Here is a 19,642-nt window from a genome sequence, read left to right as displayed (position 1 = left end):
AATGTGAACACCTGCTCACTACAAACTGCGCTGAGACCAGTGCATTTTGTATAACTCTCCAAATGGCAGTCAGATAGTTTCAGCCTGGCCATAACTGGGTCTCTATTTTTGCAGGAGCTAATAACTGTAGGTGAAGTTTTAATCAATTATTTAAGTGATTTAGACATGTCATTAACTGTGTCTCAAAACAGAGGATTTAAGCATCTAAATTACCTTAATTGTGTACTATAAAAATGGAGAGCAGTGTCAGAAAATGTTGCCTTGGATTAGTACCAAAACAGTTTTGGAATTAGGCTCCATATTCCTTCCATAGTTCTTATTCAATCTTATTTTTATTTTAGTCCTCAAAATAAGTTTGAGTTTGATGTTTTAAAATGTCCTAGTGATAATCCTTAACTTTATATTCAGATTTTGGACTTAGCTATGCCAAAAATGGAGAGCTTTTAAAATATATTCGCAAAATTGGCTCATTTGATGAGACCTGTACCAGGTTTTATGCTGCTGAAATTGTATCAGCATTAGAGTACTTGCATGGAAAGGGAATAATTCACAGGTAAGGTACTTAATTGGGACCAACATATTTGCAATGGTATTTAATAAGAGTAATTTTTTTAAAGGCTCACTTGTGATATAGTTTAAATATGACTAAATATGTAGCTTTTGTAAAAAAACTAATATAAATGTTTTTTTGTGAATATAAGTATTCGCTTGCTGTATTATGAATCAAAATCAAACTAGTGCTTGTGAATAGAGCCCTGCTGCGGGACTGGGATTCTGCGGGTTCTGCAGTACCTGCTGCCATAATAGCAGGAGTGGATAAAATGTACTTTGTTGCAGGGAGGATTGGGTGGGTAAAAATACCAGATTGTAGTAATTTGCAGGAAAACATTAAATCTGTTGTCAGTTTGTCATAAATAGAATTTCAGCAATGTAAAGCAAGTCTTTCTTTTTTTAAATAAAGGTTTTAATACTTAAATTTAAGCAAGGGATAGAAAGAGGTTTGATTTCCATAACAGGAGTTAAAGTATTTTTTTTACATGGTTTAAGCAAGATTAGTTTTATTCTTTTAGCAGTAAAAATTGTCTGAATTACATTTATATTTTATATAAATAAATAAAAAAATTAAATGGAATTCAGTCTCTCTCATATTTATATAAATATAAGAGAGAGAGGCTGAATATATAGTTAACATGCAGGAATCTCTCTGTCTTGCGGGATTTGTGGGATCCAAGGTTTTTGTGGGTGGGATAAAAATGCAAAAAACAATGTGGGAATGGGAGTAGATATTGCAGGGCAGGAGCGGGATTTAAGGAACTGTCCTGAGCGGGGATCTGCTTGTGAAGTACAGTGTGCAGGAGACTATATAAACAAAAGTAAAACTGACTTAGTCCAGTTTTTACATTTTGTGTTACTACTCAGCTTGGACAAAGAGCAGAAATGGTGAAAAACAATTTAGGATATGTCTACACAGCAGCTGGACACCCACGACTGGCCTGTGCCAGCCAACTTAGGTTTTCAGGGTTCGGGCTGCGGGGCTGTTTCATTGATGTGTAGACTTCTAGGCTTGGGCTGGAGCCCAAGCTTGGGGGGACACAGACAGAGAGACAGACAGACACAGAGAAAGAGACGCCCCCAGAGGGCTCGAGAGCCTGGACTCCAGCTCAAGCCCAGAAGTCTACACAGCAATGAAGCAGCCTCGCAGCCCGAGCCCTGCGAGCCCAAGTCATTTGATGCAGGCCAGCCATTGGTTTTTCTTTGCTGTGTAGACATACCCTTAAAGTCTAGTTTAGATAATCTAAAATGGTGATGAGAACACAGCTAAGGGTGCACTTAATATTTATCTTGAGTTCCTTTTTAAAACTAATTTTGGTTATTATAGGAAAATGTTGAAACTTTCTAAAAGATTTTAATTGGGTCTCTGAAGAGCCCCAAGAGAAGAATTACAATCTTGTTGTTTGGATGAGAATATTCTGTCATGTATACAAAATTGGTTTGCTAACTATAGATATATTTTACCCCTATTTGACACAATAGCCAAATGGGCAGGGGTGGTTGGGAGTAGAGATTGTACCGTAGAATCTAAAGTTGAGAAGAGACCTATTAGGTCATCTATTCCAAAAGTTCCCGAAACACTTGCTCAGAGTCTTGGAGAGCTGTCTGATCATGTGATGCTGGCTCTTCTTGTTTCCTGTTATGTTAAACGCTAAAAATACATTTTTCTAATATTTTTGCATAGAAACAGTTGTGAATGGGAAGAGGGAGGAAATTGATCCATCCATTCTGACAGAGAGAAGGTGTCCATGAAACACTAGGATGGAATAAACACGATAAAAGAGTTCAGGGGTTCAGTTTCCCTGCCAGTAATATATGTTGTATGGGAGGGAGATTCCAGAAAGGTCAAAAACCAATGCTATTTAATATTTTAATTATGTATAGGGAAGAGGGGCACTGTTTCCTGTATTGTTTTCTTTGTCTTTTATGTAATCACAAGAGTTTTTACAACGTGTATAAATTTACCTTTATTTATGTATTTCTTTTAGTAGGGCTTTATTAGAAATCTGGCATTGTAGGAGAATTGCTTGTAGATGTCTTAAGTTTAGAATGCTATGGAGGTAATTATGGACAGCTCAGTACTGGGTGGTGAGATCGAGTTTGTGCTGATGTCACAATCGTACAGTTGACTTTTTTACGAAACCATATTCTATTAAAATGCTTAGAACTCTCTTGGGGTTTTCTTGAACACTTAGAAGTATGACCGCAGATAACCAGACATCTTAAAGTGGTTCTACTTTGAAAAATAACTCTGTAGAAATGGCACTTTCTGTTCTTTGAGCTTTTGTCCACATGGGTTCCACTGTAGGTGTCCACACCCGTTGCTTGAGAGTCTGGAATCTTTTAACCAGCAGTGACCATAAAAGTCTGCCCCACCCTGAGTGTGTAAAGGGCAGAACAGCCCCAAGTACCACTCAGTTTCCTTCTCCGTGCCTATGGCAGTGAATTAGAGCAGCATAGAGTCCTACTGCTTCCCCGCTACATCACAGATACTTGTAGTTTGATAGGTAGTTAGGATTATTCTTAGTACCCTCTGTAGTTCTAAAAGTTCAAGTTGTTGGAGCCCATTGGCCAAAAGAACCCCCCTCCCCAAAACACACACACACACAAATAACTTTTTTGTTTTCCCCTTGATACCGTGATTCACACACGGCTCAGTCTTGGTCCCTGGGTTTTAAAATCTGCCTAGCTTGTGACTCACCCATGCCTGCAAGAGATGCTCATGCAAAATGTTTATTCTGCTTGAGGGAGTCTCACATAACTGACAAATAAGCACTTTGCACATCATTTTCAAAGCATACTCAAAAAGCTTATGACGTCTGTTTGAAAGTTTTCTTCGCAGAGAAATCTACAAGGAACATATCAGACTCTGAAGCTCCCTTTCTAGAGAATGCTATTCCATTAAAGCCATTGTCTAGCAGTTCCTTGGCTACCAGGGATACCATTCTAGGTGTTAACAGGTCTTCTGCATCCAAGGCTATGCCTTCACTGCATGCTAAGCATGGGGGTAAGCAATTACTGGGTAAGTTAACCAGTGATAGCTTAACCCAGAATAGCATGACCACATTTCCGTGTTGTCATAACTTGCATCCATACTGGTAGTGTGTCTGGCTGCACCAAGCAATACAGCTGTCTGGTTACTTATCCTAAGATTTATAGCACCACTATTTACTATGCCTCTGTTTGCATTCACAGATGTTGTAAGACAACTTGTCTGCCTGCTCTGATGGTTATACATTGGTACAAGGGCTTGTTAATGGGCTTTGTTGTGTTGTATGAAACACAAGAGATGTGTGAAGCTGGAGAAATTGTCAGCAGGCAAACTGCAAGATGAATGCTGAGCAGAGGCAGATTAATAGTCTACTTCCAGTTGGGGGTTTATGGGAAGGGATTGGAGGACCATTGTGTCCCAACTGTTGTGACCGCTCATCTGCACTGCGGTTACCTCAAGATAAAGGAACACATTAAAACCTACCTCTTTGTCTCCTCTGTAGCTCAGGGAGTGGTGGCTATTATGCTGTGTAGCACTGATAGAAGTGTGTGGCTGTGTGCACTTGGAGAATGCTATGGGAAAAACTCACTGTTGAGCTCAACTTAAGTTTTCAGTGAAGGCAAGCCCCCAAAGACCTCATGCTGCTCTAAAACATTCTGGACTTATCCTTTTTTTTCCTTCGCAGGTCAGTCAGAAAAATCCCACCTGCCGAAGGCAGAGAGACCTTGTATTGGTCAAAGTCTCCAGTACCAACAAATTAAAAAAAAATCCAAATTATATTATACGGAGGCTTTCAAGTTGATTTCCTTCAAATCAGACTGGCACAGGGTACCACCAGACCCTTCAAGGGTTTGTTCCTCTACCTCACAATTACACTAGCAATCTTCTACTGTCCCTACCAGCTCATTGGTATTAATGGCTGTAGAACCATCTATCACTGATTCCTTGGAACTGTACTTACAGCTGTGTCAGCCACTTCAGTACCAGCAAGCTTGGTGCTGATTACATTGGTACCAGTCCCTATTATTTTGCAGTGATCTTTTATAGCTCCAGTGGACTTAATGATCACTCCAGACCTGGAGTCTCCTCTAATGGACTTTCCTCTGTTTTCTGTGGGTTCGAATATAGTTTCAGTACTGGAACCAAAGGTTCTAGACATGAAGATATCCCTTGACCTTCACTACTGGTACCAATGGCTGTCTCTTAGGAGATACAGGGATTCTGTGGAGAAGTTCTACTATTCTGACTCCTCCTCGCTGTTTTATCCTCATTCTCCAAATATGATCCTAGAAAGGGAGGTGTGGAGGAAACTTTCTCATCGGAGGTACCAGCTTCTGACAGGACTCAAACTCCATTGTTTCCACTACTTTGGTATCCCAGGCCTTATCATTATGGGACACAGTTGTGGCCTTACTGGCCAGGATTGAACCCGCAGCAATTTCCAGGTCCTGACTCTTCTATGTTAAGGTGAAGGAATCAATCACTTCATAAGGAACCATCCAAGCCTGTACATTCTGCAGGTCAACCTATCATGCAAGAGGTTGAACAGGGTCCTCATTTTGGAGAGGATGAAGGGGAGCCTTTGGAGGAATATGACTTTCAGCCCTTTCTGCTTGCAGTATCCTCTTAATCTCTGGATGACGCAGTTGTTCTGTCATCATCTGCTACAATAGATTTCAGTGCTTTTCAAGACTTGCTTAAGAGGAAGGCCAAGGCTTTTTAGAAATTCCTCTTGAGATGGTTCAAGAGGATTCTCAATCTCAGGGCCATTTGGCCATGCCATTCAATAAGGTAATACTCACTGCAACTAAAGAACTGTGGCAAACCCCTGCCTCAATTGTTTCAACATCTAAGAAAGCCGATCATAAATGTCAAGTAAGCAGATCATAAATGTCAAGTACTTCCAAAAAGGTTTGAATATTTCTTTGCACATCTAATCCCACGGTCTCTTATGGTTACAAGTACCCACAAATGTCCAAGCACTGTGGGCCCCCCCCCTAAGTTGACTCCCAGGAAGAAAGAATCCAAGAAAATGGAGCTGCTTGTTAGGAAAGTATATTCTTCAGCTAGCCCTCGGTTGCAGATAAGCAGTTATCAAGCTCTGTTGGCCAAGTACAACTTTCTCCAGAAGAACAGGGTTATGCAGCTGAACAAAAAACTCCTACATGATATTAAGAAAGAGCTAAGTAATGTGGCCGTAGGAGGGTGCACTTTGTGGCAAAGACAGCTCTTCAAGCATCATTAGATGATTCTGATCCTGCAGCTAGGGCTATAGCTTCAGCGGTATTAACTATCCACAGATCACTCTTACAATTGTCTGGATTCCCAAAAGAAGTCCAAACTGTGATCAGGGACTTACCTTTTGAAGGTCCTGACCTTTTCAGTTTAAGGACAGATGAGGCACTTCAAGCTTGAAGGACTCGAGAGGCCCTCCATTCTTTAGAGCTCTGTGCACTTACGAGAAGAGGAAGCAGAGTCTGAGCCACCATATTTTTCTAGACAAAGGCCTGAGATGCCCTCACTGTTATCAGAGACTTTTTGGATGCTTGTGAGAGCCTTGTTATCTGAAAAAGAGAGGCCCTACCCTAAGTTCCCTCTAAGCTGCATGGCCAGGCGGCCAACCAGCAAGCTATCAAGTGCTGTGCACTTCAGGTGTGCCTCTGCCCACTGTCGCACTGCTCCTGCCCTCTGCCTTGGAGCTGCTCCCGGGAGCCTCTCACTTGTTATGCAGAGCGGTGGGGAAGAGGGTGCTGATGTCGGCGTGTCCCTCTCCTCCTGCCCCATACCCCATCTCTGCTGAGCCAGGGAGGGAGGAGCGACAGGGCTCAGGAGTGGGACTGAGGGAGCCTGCTGGTGTCTGCTGCTGTGTCTGCTTTGAGTGCCTATCTACTTAAAAGGGAAACATACAACAGCAAATCATAGGGCTGGAAAGAAGCAGTAGCACTCAGGATTTTAGTGAGGCTCCACCATTTGGGCTGCATTTTGCCATCATCTGAAATTCTGCACTTTAATTAAAACTATCCCTGAGTTTCTATCTTTTTCCATTGTGAATATAGTCATAACACTGTAAATCGATGTGTAAACACTAAAGTGACAGTAACTTCCACAGAGGCGCTGCCTCTGGTGGAGAGAGATGGCTGGGTCCTCTGTAGAAAGGGGAGGCCTTTCAGTGAGGAATGTGGTCTGGGAGATGTGTTCTCCCATCTTGGATCCATGTTGCCCAGGACTGGGGCAGTGGCCTGACTTCTCTATCGGTGCACAGCTCCATGTCAGAGCTGTCAGCCAGGACTCCATACTTCGGGCGTACAGATACTTTAAGTTTTTTAGTCCTCTGACTATAACTTAGCATGGGAGGAAGCCGCTCCACTTCTCCCAGAACTCAAGGGCATGCTGTTACACATACTTCTGTGCCAGTGTATACACACTGGGGCTTTTAAGGAAAAGCACCATATAGCGTGAGAGTAAGCAATATTGATTACCTGAAGGATTCCCCAGAGCAGCTGCTGTCTTCTCGGAGTCTTGCCAGGCTGTGAACGTGCACATATTCTCTGTAATTTTATTCTTTCAGTGTGCTGTTTGAGTTTTTTGATTGGTCTATGCATTTCCTAATTTTTATTTCTCTTATGCTTAAATTTAATTCTTTGAGTAGTGAGTTCTAAAATGCCTAACCTGTCCTGGCTGAAGTAATTATCCCTATGGTGACTTTTAAAAATATATTATATCTAGGTTTTTTGTTTCTACTGGTGGTGCACATCCACACCTTACCTCGATAATTTGTGCACATAACAAAATTCATTCAGCTCATGGATGGAAAAAATTAGAGGGAACATTGCAATTGACTAGTCAGTTTTAGAAATGATTCCACATGAGTACTTTGTCTAATTTTGGTCTATGCCAATTCCCTTTTCAGGGACCCATGTCACAACAAACTACTGCTGGTTGAAATAGGTAGTCATCTTCACTGATGTGTGATTGAGAGTGTGTGTGCGCCAACGGGTTCTACTTCCATTTTTCTTAAAGAAAAAGGTGGGGGGGGGAAGGTTGGCATCCTTTTTGGATCTGACGTCTCTACAGGTTCATCCGTTTATTGGTCAGACACACACTGGAACTGCCAATGCATGTGACCCTGAAAATTCTGGAGTCTCTGAATTGGTGGATAAAGACCGCCTTCAGGTCTGTCAGAGTCCCCATTCTACCAACCCTTCCCACAAGACTATTGTAAGAGATGCATCTAAGCAGGGATTGGTGGTCCCAAGCGGAGTGGCATTTACATATAAATGCATTAGAGTAGACGGCCCATTCATCTAGTTTGCAAAATATTCCTGCCCATGCTTCAGAACTCCACCATCCAAATCGTGATGGACAATATGGTGGTGATGTATTGTATAAACAGGACTGTGGGGTGCAAGATCATCCTGTCTATCAGGAAGCAATCCTCTTATGGGAATGATGCATTTGTCATCACATCCAGCTCTTCGTCTTTCAGGCATTCAAAATGCTGATTTCCTCATCTGGAAAGGCTCCATCTCCAACAAATGGGAGGTAAAAGTCTCAGTTCTGAGTCTTCTATTTCAGGACTGCGGGAGTGGGGGGGTCTGATATTTATAACCAATAGGTTCACCAAGAAATTTACCTATATTTTGCTCCTAGAGAGGGATGAGTCCAGGATCTCTAGCAGTGGGATCAATAACTGCTGCACACTTTTCCATCTGTCCCGTTAATCCCCATAGTGCTCAGGAAAATGTCTGGACAAAACTCAAAAATGCTAATAGCCCCTACTTGGGCTTGTCAGTTTTGGTTTCAGATGTTGTTGTTCATCTTTCACTCCAGCTGACTCCTCAGCTCCTGATCATTCCCGACATCAGTTCTTAGACTGCAGTCCAGTCTTCCACCCAGACCCAGAGACTTTACACTTGCCAGCATAGACACTGGCTGGTTAACCTTGCTTGAGAAGAACTGTTCATCAGCTGTTCAAGAGGTCTTGTCATAGTAGAAGAGCCTCTACTAGGCTCGGATGCTTAACTAAATGGAGACTTTTTCAATATGTTCTGACCAGAGACTTATCCAACCACGGGACTCTTCTGTCCCATTTATTCTGAGCTATCAGTTTTCTTTCCACAGTATGCATCCGATGAAGTGAGCTGTAGCTCACGAAAGCTCATGCTCAAATAAATTGGTTAGTCTCTAAGGTGCCACAAGTACTCCTTTTCAGTTTTCTTTGAAGCACTCTGGACTGTCTGTCAATTCTGTCAAAGTACGTTTACAACTATATCTGCATTTCACCCTCAGATAAAGGGTTATATAAGCTTTTTTTGTCACCCGTTTCCAGATTTTTAAAGGGTCTGACTTTTTCCACCAGTTAGCGATCCCTTTCTGGTTTGGGATTTGTATGTAGTTTTGAGGTCATCAATGGATCTTCCTTTTGAGCCTTCATAAACCTATTCTTTGTATCCTCTTTCCAGAAAAACTTCATTTTTAGTGAAGTGTCTCTTCAGTTCATAGTGAGTGTGTTGCGGACTTCAATGGCTGGACCCCCTTACACAATATTCCATAAGCAGAAAGCTACACTCAGGCCAGGTCACACAGTTCTGCTGAAAGTGGTTTTGGACTATCATTTTAACTGTTTTATACGTTTACCTGTACTTTTTTTTTTTTTTTCCACTAAGCCTCATGGCACCCGAGCTGAAATTAAGCTCCATATTGTATATTAATTTAGAGCCATATCTTTTTATCTCTCTAGAATGAGGGCCTTTAGATGTCTCTCAGACTTTTCATAGCTCTTGGCAGTAAATCTAAAGGACAGGCAGTTTCTGTAGAGACTAGCAAAATGGATTCTTGATTGTGTTAAGATTTCTTGTACTATAAATAAGTTTCCCTTTCTGCATTCAGTTAGGGCGCTTTCTACCAGGGCTCAGGCTCCTCAGTAGCATGTCTTAGGAGAGTTCATATCGGAAATTTGTAGGGCAACTACATGGTGTTCAGCTCATACATTTACTAAACACTTTTCTATTGTGGCAACTTTTAAGTCAAATACTCAATTTTGCAGAGCTATCTTGCAGACGTTATTTAGGTAGGACTCATATTACCTACATCCTTGAGAGGTAACTGCTAGTCAGTCATCTACAGTGGGATCCATGTGGACAAATGCTGAAAAAAGAAAGGTTACTTACAGTAACCGGAGTTCTTTGAGTAGTGGCCCTATGAGTGCTCCACTGTAGGTGTGCTTGCGTCCCTGCACTGCTAATTTGGAGAACTTGGGTATCAGTGTCCGTTAGGCCTTCACATGCACTGTCTCTCCTCGTGCTGTGCCACGAGGCTAGTCAGCGCAAGCAGGCTAACACCCCTCAGTTCCTTCTCTACTGCCCCTGGCTACAGACCGAGCTATTTGCAGTCTATTAGGACCATCATTTTAAGCTGCATTTCTATAGTTAATTAGTCTCATAGTTCGTAGTTGTAGTTCTAGCTGTTTCTCCTTCTTATACGCTTTTAAAAAAAGACTACTTCAGTTTCTTTCCTGCCTTTTTCCTCTTTGGGGACTCCTTCCCCAGCAGGGTTTGCCGGGCTCACTGGGCTTCAAGAAATGCCTCTCTTGCAAAGAGGCAATCCCTCTAGCAGATAAACACTTCAAATGCCTTTAGACCACTCTCTCCCCCGATTGACACAGCTGACCATCATTCCACAACCATTTGGCCACTGATTTGGCAACATTCCAAAGTGCCTGGGAATGCATAACAGATCAATGGGTCCTACAGATCCTTCAAACTGGGTACTTCCATCCATTTTACCTCCCTACACCCTCCACAACACCTTCCACATCCCTCTTCAGGGACCCTTCTCATGAGAGTTTACTACGACTAAACATAGATTGCCTTCTCCAGTTAGGAGCCATAGAACCAGTACCTTGACATCTACGAGGCAAAAAGTTCTACTCTTGTTATTTCCTAATACCCAAAAGGAAGGGAGGTTGGAAACCCATATTAATCCTCTGGGTTCTCAAAATTTTTTCAAGGCTCAAAAATTCAAGATAGTCACTTTATCAACAATCATTCCAAGGTTGGAACAGGGAGACTGTTTGTTTGGTTTTTGGCACTCGACCGCCAGGACACCTATTTTAATATCTTAGTCCTACTGGCTCACAGATGTTTTCTCAGATTGACTCTGGGACATGACCATTACCAATATAGAGTGCTAACCTTTGGGCTATAATCGACCCCAAAAGTATTTTAAATGTTCTTTCAGTGGTTGCTTGTTTACATTCTCAAGGGATAATGATCTACCCTTAACTGGACAATTGCCTCCTCAGAGCTTGATGTCTCCAAGAGGCTCACCAAGTCAATGAAGCTACAGTACACTTGTTTACGGAACTGGGTCTACAGATCAACGCCAAAAGTCAACAGTCACTCCACTGCAACACCTGAAATTCATAGGGGCTGACCGTAATTCGTTAAAGGCCAAAGCCCTCTTACCTCAACACAGGTTCCTATCCTTAGTAACTCTCATAGACGCTGTTCAAACAGCCCACAAATACCAGCCAGGCTCTGCCTCCAACTCTTGGGGCATATGGCAGCATGCATGGCGGTAATACTACATGCCATGCTTCACATGTGATGCCTCCAAATGTGAGTCAGCTTGGTTTACAGATCAAACAAGGACAGGCTGGACAAATCCCTGTCACCACCCACCAGGATCAAAAACTGCTTAGACTGGTGGAAGGACCCAGCCAACATTTGCAAAGGGGTTCCCTTCTAGCAGACGTCGTCACCATTGTTCCTCACCATTGGTGCCTCATTCATAGGGTGGGGTGCACATCTAAAGAGCCTCACAACACAAGGCAAATGGTCGCTGGCAGAGATATCCCTTCATGTCAATCTCCTCGCGCTAAGAGCAGTCAGGAACGCCTGCGCCCATTTCCTCCTGCTGATCACAGGATCTCACACAAAGATTCTAACAGGCAACATAGCCTATATGTGCTACATCAAGAGGGAAACCAGTCACCCTCCCTATGCGCAGAAGCGATGGTGCATCTCCCACAATGTTACTGTCTGTGGCTTACCTCCCAGGTGCACAAAACTCAATAGCGAACAATCTCAGTTGCAAATTCCCACACGACTGTGAGGGGGAGATACATCTGACAGTGCTTCACAGCCTATTCAGACGATGGGGGACGCCATCCACAGACCTTTTCGCCACTCGCCTGAACAAGAAATGTCCACACTACTGCTCCAGAATGGGGATGGGACAGCACTCTCTGGGCGATGCTCTCCTCCTCCCCTGGAACAAGGACCTTCTCTCTGCCTTTCCTCTATTTCCCCTACCTTTTGAAGGTCCTGCTGAAAATAAAAAGGGATGGTGTCATTTTGATTACTCCTACTTGGCCGAGACAGACCTGGTACAGCTCATGGTGTTCCTGCTGATTCCTCTTACGGCCATCCCACACCTCCTCTCGCAGAATGGAGGATGTACCCAACATCCAAACTTGGGGATTCTCTGCATCAAGGCATGGCTTCTGCTTGGTTCCAACACCGAGAAAGCTTCTGTTCAAGGGAGGTACAAGAGGTACTGTTACACAATAGGAAGTCCTCGACATGACATACTTACCTGCAGAAATGGTCCAGGTTTCAGATTTGGTGCAAGTACTAATAAATCTCCCCAACATTCACAATTCTTCCACATATCCTAGACTATGCTTTGACCCTAAAATGGTCAGGACTATCTCTAAGCCCTCTTAGGGGTCACTTAGTGGCTATAACAACTTTCTACCAACCTGTAGAAGGCTACTCAGTGCTGTCAGACCTAACTACTAAAAGGTTCCTTAGAGGTATAGTAAACCTTTCCCCACAGCCTCGGCTTCCTATCCCTATGTGGGACCTAAACCTGGTGTTGAAAGAACTGACTAGGCCTCCTTTTGAACCCATGGCCATCTGTTTGTTGATGCACCTGTCAATGAAAATGGCCTTCCTGGTAGCAATTATCTCAGTCAAGAGAACAGGAGAGAGAGCAGCTCTGATGGCTCAACCCCCCACACAGTGTTTTTTTTTTTTTTCTGAACAAGGTTACACTCAGGCCACATCCAAAATTCATCCCAAAGGTAATCTCTCTGTTTCACATAAATCAATTGATTCACCTTCCAGTCTTCTACCTCAAGGCTCACCAGGACAGGAGGGAGGCTATATTACATGCTCTAGATGTCAGGAGAGCCGTGGCCTTCTACCTGCATAGGATGAAGGCCTTCAAGACGTCCCCTAGGCTTTTCCTCTCCATCGTGAAAAGATCCACGGTCTCTGCAATATTAGCCCAAAGGCGCTCCAAGTGAGTCTTGAATTGCATCAGACAGTGTTACCAAGTTCGCATCATGACCCCTCCGGACTATTCATGCACACTCCACCAAGTCTATCTCTTCTTCCGTCACCTTCAAGAATATCTCTATCTCAGAGATATGTAGAGTGGCAACATGGGCGTCAGTCCACACTTTCGCAGAACACTATGCAATTACTGGAGACTCCACCTTCAGTGCCATCTTCAGCTCCACGGCGCTGTCACTGAAAGTAGAGCACCCATAGGGACACTACTCAAAGCAGAAGAGGAAGTTACTCACCTTGTGCAGTGTGGCAGGGTGCTGGGCAGGAACACCTGAGCCAGCCCTATGTCATGCCAGCTCCAGTTAAGGAAATTGGAGCTGACTAGAGAAACCTGAACCTGATTGACAACAGGGAAGTGGCTGCCAGCCTAATTAGCCCGGGGCTACATAAAAGCCTCAGAGGAAGGAAGCCGGGGGGCAGACAAAGGGGGAAGGCAGAGAGTGGAAGGAGAGCGGTAGCTCTTCTCTCCTGGCTGCAGAGGCTGGAAAGTCCTTCAGACTGAAACCCCCAAGCTGTATGTGTTGAGAAGGTGGTCGGAATTGCACCCTGTAAATAAACTGCACTGGTGGTTGCTGAGCCAGAAGGTCTCTGAGTGGTTTTTGGAACAGAGCAGAGGCAGGAGCAAAGGGGGCCCTATTACATGCAGTAATGGTGGTTCTTTGAGGTGCTCACCCTCCTACCCTCTACTTTAGAGTTCTTGCGGTAGAGAAGGAACAGACAGGGGTTAGCCCGCCCATGCTGACAAGCCTCATGGCACAGCACAAGGAGAGAGAGTGCATATTCAGATAGATATGCTGGAGGGTAGGGATAGGATACAGAGGGAACTAGACAAATTAGAGGATTGGGCCAAAAGAAATCTGATGAGGTTCAACAAGGACAAGTGCAGAGTCCTGCACTTAGGACGGAAGAATCCCATGCACCACTACAGACTAGGGACCGAATGGCTAGGCAGCAGTTCTGCAGAAAAGGACCTAGGGGTTACAGTGGACGAGAAGCTGGATATGAGTCAACAGTGTGCCCTTGTTGCCAAGAAAGCCAATGGCATTTTGGGATGTATAAGTAGGGGCATTGCCAGCAGATGGAGGGACGTGATCGTTCCCCTCTATTCGACATTGATGAGGCCTCATCTGGAGTATTGTGTCCAGTTTTGGGCCCCACACTACAAGAAGGATGTGGGAAAAATTGGAAAACGTCGAGCGGAGGGCAACAAAAATGATTAGGGGACTGGAACACATGACTTATGAGGAGAGGCTGAGGGAACTGGGATTGTTTAGTCTGCGGAAGAGAAGAATTGAGGGGGTATTTGATAGCTGCTTTCAACTACCTGAAAGGGGGTTTCCAAAGAGGATGGCTCTAGACTGTTCTCAGTGGTAGCAGATGACAGAACAAGGAGTTAATGGTCTCAAGTTGCAGTGGGGGAGGTTTAGGTTGGAAAAGGTTTAGGAAAAACTTTTTTTTATTAGGAAAAACTAGGAGGGTGGTGAAACACTGGAATGCGTTACCTAGGGAGGTGGGGAATCTCCTTCCTTAAGTTTTTAAGGTCAGGCTTGACAAAGCCCTGGCTGGGATGATTTAGTTGGGAATTGGCCCTGCTTTGAGCAGGGGGTTGGACTAGATGACCTCCTGAGGTCCCTTCCAACCCTGATATTCTATGATTCTAATGGACACTGTTACTGAAGTTCTCCGATCAGCAGTGCAGGGATGCACACACACCTATGGTGGTGCCCCCATAGGGGGACACATCTTGAAGAACCATCATTATTGCACAAGGTGAGAAATTTCTTTAAGATGCTTTCGTCCATATGGATCCTATGACCTGCCATCCTTCCCTACTAACAGAGTTGTCCTCCTAGATATCAATATTACTGAAGGAACTGAGTGGTAGTTGGGACTGCTCCACCCTTTATGCACTTGTAAGTGGGGGAAAAGATGTACGTGTGCCGTGCATACCCTAATGCCAATCTTCCAGTGGCCACTGCTGGCTAAAAGATTCTGGACTTGCATGCATGGAGAGGCCTACACAAACAGTGGGATTTGTATGGATAAAGACATCTCGAATAACTTGAGTTGCTGTAACATAAGTAACCTTACTTTTTCAGCAGATCTGTTTCCTGTGTGTATTCAATCAGTTTTCACTGCTGTCAGCTCTGCAGAGTTGAAATGGCTGTGGGGGAATGAACTGGCCTACCTTCTGGTTTATGCGTCATTAACAGAATTATTCAGTTGCATTGCCACCAAATTCTGCTCTTGGTTGAAATCTGCCATTAAAAATCATTTTGTTGCACAGACCTAACTGGTGCATGATCTGAGGAAAATCATATTGGACAAGGGTTACTGAAAGCAGCATTGGACTTGCAAAGTTTTTACTGATGAAGCACGAGCCAGAAAGACCCCAGCTTGACTTTCAGATCTCAGTCTTAATTTTCAGGGCTAGCACTTAGAAGAAAGCTTGCTTTTTAAAAAAAAAACTCTTGTAAACTGGGGAAATTTTGATACAACAATGACACAATAAATGTGAAACCCTACAATGCTGTTTTTCATGTTCACTGTTAAGTAGAACCACTTTAAGTTTTAATTACAGAATCCTGCAGCAGCTAGGTGTTGGTTGGTTGACATGGTCTTGTTTTTTATCACAACTGGAGGCCTGCAGAAGTCCATGTGTGAAGTTTGCACAATTATGGCCTTAGTATAGTTTTCATTTGTCCCATTCATTCAGTTTTGTGGGATGATCATTCTTGGGCCAATGATATTTCATACTTAGTGATGTTTTGTGTTATAGTCAAGTAGTGTAAATTTCACATCCGTATTACCATATCAGTCTCATATGTTCTTTAAATGTAAGGTTTACAATTGTCCTACTCTTTTTGGTAGATTTTTTTTGAACAAGTGAGATGCATGTTGACCTCCAATTTGTGATTAACTCCTTTTAACTTTTAGAAGGATTGGAAAAATTCGTGGGCTTTATGAAATCTGCTATCCCCACTCTAAATGTTGATTCCCCCAGGTCAAATAAAAATTGCCACAATAGTATTTACACAATTCCTGTGGTTTCTTGATGGATTAATTATATGTACAAACGTTTGTATATATAGTGCTATGACCTGCAGAATTCATGTTAAGAATATTGTTAGCTTCAGAATTGAAATGTGATATCTGGTTTTCATATGTTTAATTTTAAATTTGAGACTCCATCTTTTTCAGGGACCTTAAGCCAGAGAACATTTTGCTAAATGAAGAGATGCACATTCAAATAACAGACTTTGGAACAGCAAAAGTATTATCTGCAGATAGTAGACAAGGTATGCAATTGTTCATATCTCTGATCCTGTATCCCAGTGAACTACTCAAGAAAAAGTATTTCCCTGAAATGTAAATCTCTTGAATTTAAGTTAAACTATCCTTGACTTTGAACACTGCATGTGAGAATACCATAGTCCAGATATAGTTTTGTTGTCCTAAAACAATTCTGACTCTAAACTTCTGCTTAGGTGGATCGGCTCATAAAGTGTGAATTTAGAACTCGTAGAGTTTGTTTTGAATAAAGCCAATTTTCTCTCCAGTTTAAAATATAGGAAAGGGAGCTTAATTATTTCTTCTGTGTTTCTGAAGAAAAGAAACAAAACAGTATATCCTTCTGGCTGTCCAGAAAAACCTCTTGTCTTTTCTGATTATATGTGCTAGGATGTCTCCCATGGCAGTAACTTAAATTAAAATGTGAGAGAGAGGCAGATATTTTGGTGCAATTGATGGTAGATTATTACTGAAAACACAGGGTATTAAACTTCCTGAGGTCTTGTTTTGGTATCTTTTAAAACAATATAACTAGCATTAAGCTGGCTTTTGCTGATGACTACTATGATACTGAGATAACATACTGGGAAACGTCCACCATTTGGGGATTTAATTTATAATAGTTTTTAAGAAAAACTATCTTCTGGGTAATGGCAGGGTCTGTGAGATTGTACTGTAATGTGTTTTTAAACATTTCAGACAAGGAAATGTTGACCGATATATGGTGGCTGGCGCGTGCGTGTATGTGTGTATAGTATATATAGCACATATGTATATATAGTTACCTATATAACTCTATACTTTTTATACCCTATCTGTTACAAGTACAAGGTACCATGTACATTGTTACAAACTACATTTAACCAATCACCTTTCTGCCTTGTTTTTCTGGTAGTATGGTGTACCTCCTGTCTTGTTTGTCCTGATCCTGACAACTTTCCTATGATTTTTTTTTTTTACCGAGCAGGTAGAGAGTTACTCTCACAGGCCAGTATTGGAATGTCCCAAAGGAAGAGGATAAGATATAGGATTGTTGTATCCTAGTACAAACCTAGGAGGTGCTGTCACACTCTTGGTATTTCAAATACCTGCGTTTAGAACAGAAAGATAAGAGGTACACCATACTACCAGAAAAATCAGGTAGAAAGCTGATTGGTTAAATTTAGTTTGTGATGTACATAGTACCTTGTATTTGTAAATAAGTAGGGTATAAAAAGATGGCTTTAGGGGCGTGGCTTTGGGAGCACACCTTCTGTTTAAGAGACTGTATGAGACTGCTTCCTGGAGACTGGTATCATATAAAACTTTTTACTATACTATATTTTTATTGTGTCACAGCAAAAAACCTGACATTAATTCTTTGGTCTCTTGAATATATTTCATAATAAACTAAAATATGGTCAAGCAATTGACTATACAATTTATCAACAAAAAGAAAGACTTGGATAAGAGTTATTAATAAATGACCATCTTAAAGGTTGCCTTGAAACTGCTGTGCATTGTAACAACTTGCTGATTTGCCTTGCTCTTCAATAAACTGAAAAATAAGAATAGCATGAGGTGAACACAAAGCCATCATGTGTCTTTTTATGCAATATACATCCTTAATTTAGGTAAAGGAACATAGAATATAGTACTGACTGTAACAAGGCACTGTCCTGAGGAAGAATTTTGAGTAACTATTTGAACTTATGCTCATGGCTTGTTTAGTACTCCTCAGAGAGGAGGGGGCAGAAAGGCGTAATTCCCAAGTATTGTGTGTTCAGGGCCAAGATTCTCCAAATTACTGTCAAGAGTTGCTAAATGTAAATGGAATGGAGTTCTTTGCTTCCAGTAGCACTTTCTCTTCCTCCCTCAATGCAAATCTTGGTGGCCTGATGCCACCACAATATATGCCCTCCAGTGACACCAGACGGTCTTGCTGTTCATCCAACAGGTTTGTTTTCTGGTGAGTGATGTATGTGCTACGAGTGAAGCAATGGATTGGTTGCAGCACAAGCTAGCAACATCAGAGGAGCCCAGCAGGTGTGCTGTATACTATGCTGGGTGCCAGGAGTGTAGCTTATAAAGTGCTAGGCACTGGGAAGAGGCAGGAAACACAAAGTAACAGAACACAAGCTGAATGAGCTCCTTTTTAAGAGATGTGATAACTCCAAAATATTTGAACTGTAATATCCTGTAGCACAGTCTGGCAAAACTGTTAAAATCTACTAGCCCAGTCAAAATGCCTATTTGCCTACCCTCTACCAAGAATAAAAGTGGAGGGAAAAATTTTTGTAATTGCCTATCCAAAAAAAAGTACTTACTGTAGACACAGAATTTGGGTGGGTTCTGTAGCCTTACATACTATTCAATAGATAAAATTTTGGTTTATCTAACTAAGGGTTTACTTATCTCTTTCCCTTTTCTCCCAGCACGAGCAAACTCATTTGTAGGGACAGCGCAATACGTTTCTCCGGAATTATTGACAGAAAAATCTGCCTGCAAAAGGTAAGTAGTCTTTGTGTTTGTAGATAATTTTATGGACTTAGCTTACAATTTTTTCCTCTTTTAAAATGTTTATTTAAAATATCTTCTTTTACAAAATGTTGCTTTAGCATCTCTTGGTTATTTTAAATCAAAATACATTTCCTTATTGGCAAATGTTATTCCATGTGTGAGCACTGGCTTACTGGATTGCTCATGAGTTCTGGGTTCTACAGACATAGTGACTTACTACAGTACTGAGGTTGTGTCATGAGAAGGAAGTTGATGGTGAAAAGGCTATACGTCCTGAAAATATAGTAATAAACCAAAAAGTTTTAGACATGGTCTTGCATCCAAATAGCCACCACCCTTTCTCAGTCCATTTTGAACATAAGTCAGCTCCAACATGAGCAACTTCTGTTGTAAATTCAACAAAATGTTTTGCCTTTCCTATAGGTAGGAGAGTCATGATTCCCCCCCCCCCCCCCCCCCCCCCCTTTGCAGTTAAGTTATTTAGTCCACAGGTCTGGTCCTTCAGTCCACTTGTGTTTTCACTGAGCTCCACATGAGCTCTTGTATAGTCCAGGAGTTAGCTTTGCGTCTCTCACAGTTTCACCCTTAAGATCTTTTTCACATAGGAATCTCATGCAGCTTGGTCTCTGTCCACCCTGCATAGTCAGTTTTAGCCTGTGATATGTGGCTATTCCCTCACCACAACAGAAAATTAGTGATTAGAAATAGGTATATATTACAGCTTTAAAATAATGCAGCTAAATATTATACCTTCAGTATTCACTGCTTTAGAGAGTTTGGCTAGTGAAGGACTTTTTAGCAGGTTACCCATCTCCTTTTAGAAGTGACATTATCCAGCTGTAGTTCACAAAAGCTTATGCTCAAATAAATTGGTTAGTCTCTAAGGTGCCACAAGCACTCCTTTTCATTATCCATTCTGTCTTTACAAGGAGCTTGTATTTTCTGAGTT

The 19,642-nt window shown here is 42.2% G+C and overlaps 1 protein-coding gene across 6 annotated transcripts in view; it reads left to right on the top strand.

The window, feature by feature from the left end:
• The window catches only part of PDPK1 (3-phosphoinositide dependent protein kinase 1), a 156,127-nt gene that overhangs the window by 55,163 nt on the left and 81,322 nt on the right, over positions 1-19,642 (top strand). For all 6 annotated transcript variants that reach the window (XM_043524118.1, XM_037910729.2, XM_037910731.2 and 3 more), the window contains 3 exons: positions 409-553; positions 16,105-16,202; positions 18,609-18,684. In XM_043524118.1, the coding sequence (XP_043380053.1) occupies positions 409-553; positions 16,105-16,202; positions 18,609-18,684 (319 nt within the window). The remainder of the gene's footprint in view (positions 1-408; positions 554-16,104; positions 16,203-18,608; positions 18,685-19,642) is intronic.

The sequence above is a fragment of the Chelonia mydas genome, chromosome 10 (genome assembly GCF_015237465.2).
Source record: "Chelonia mydas isolate rCheMyd1 chromosome 10, rCheMyd1.pri.v2, whole genome shotgun sequence".
NCBI lineage: Eukaryota > Metazoa > Chordata > Testudines > Cheloniidae > Chelonia > Chelonia mydas.
This window is presented reverse-complemented; position numbering and strand designations above follow the sequence as displayed.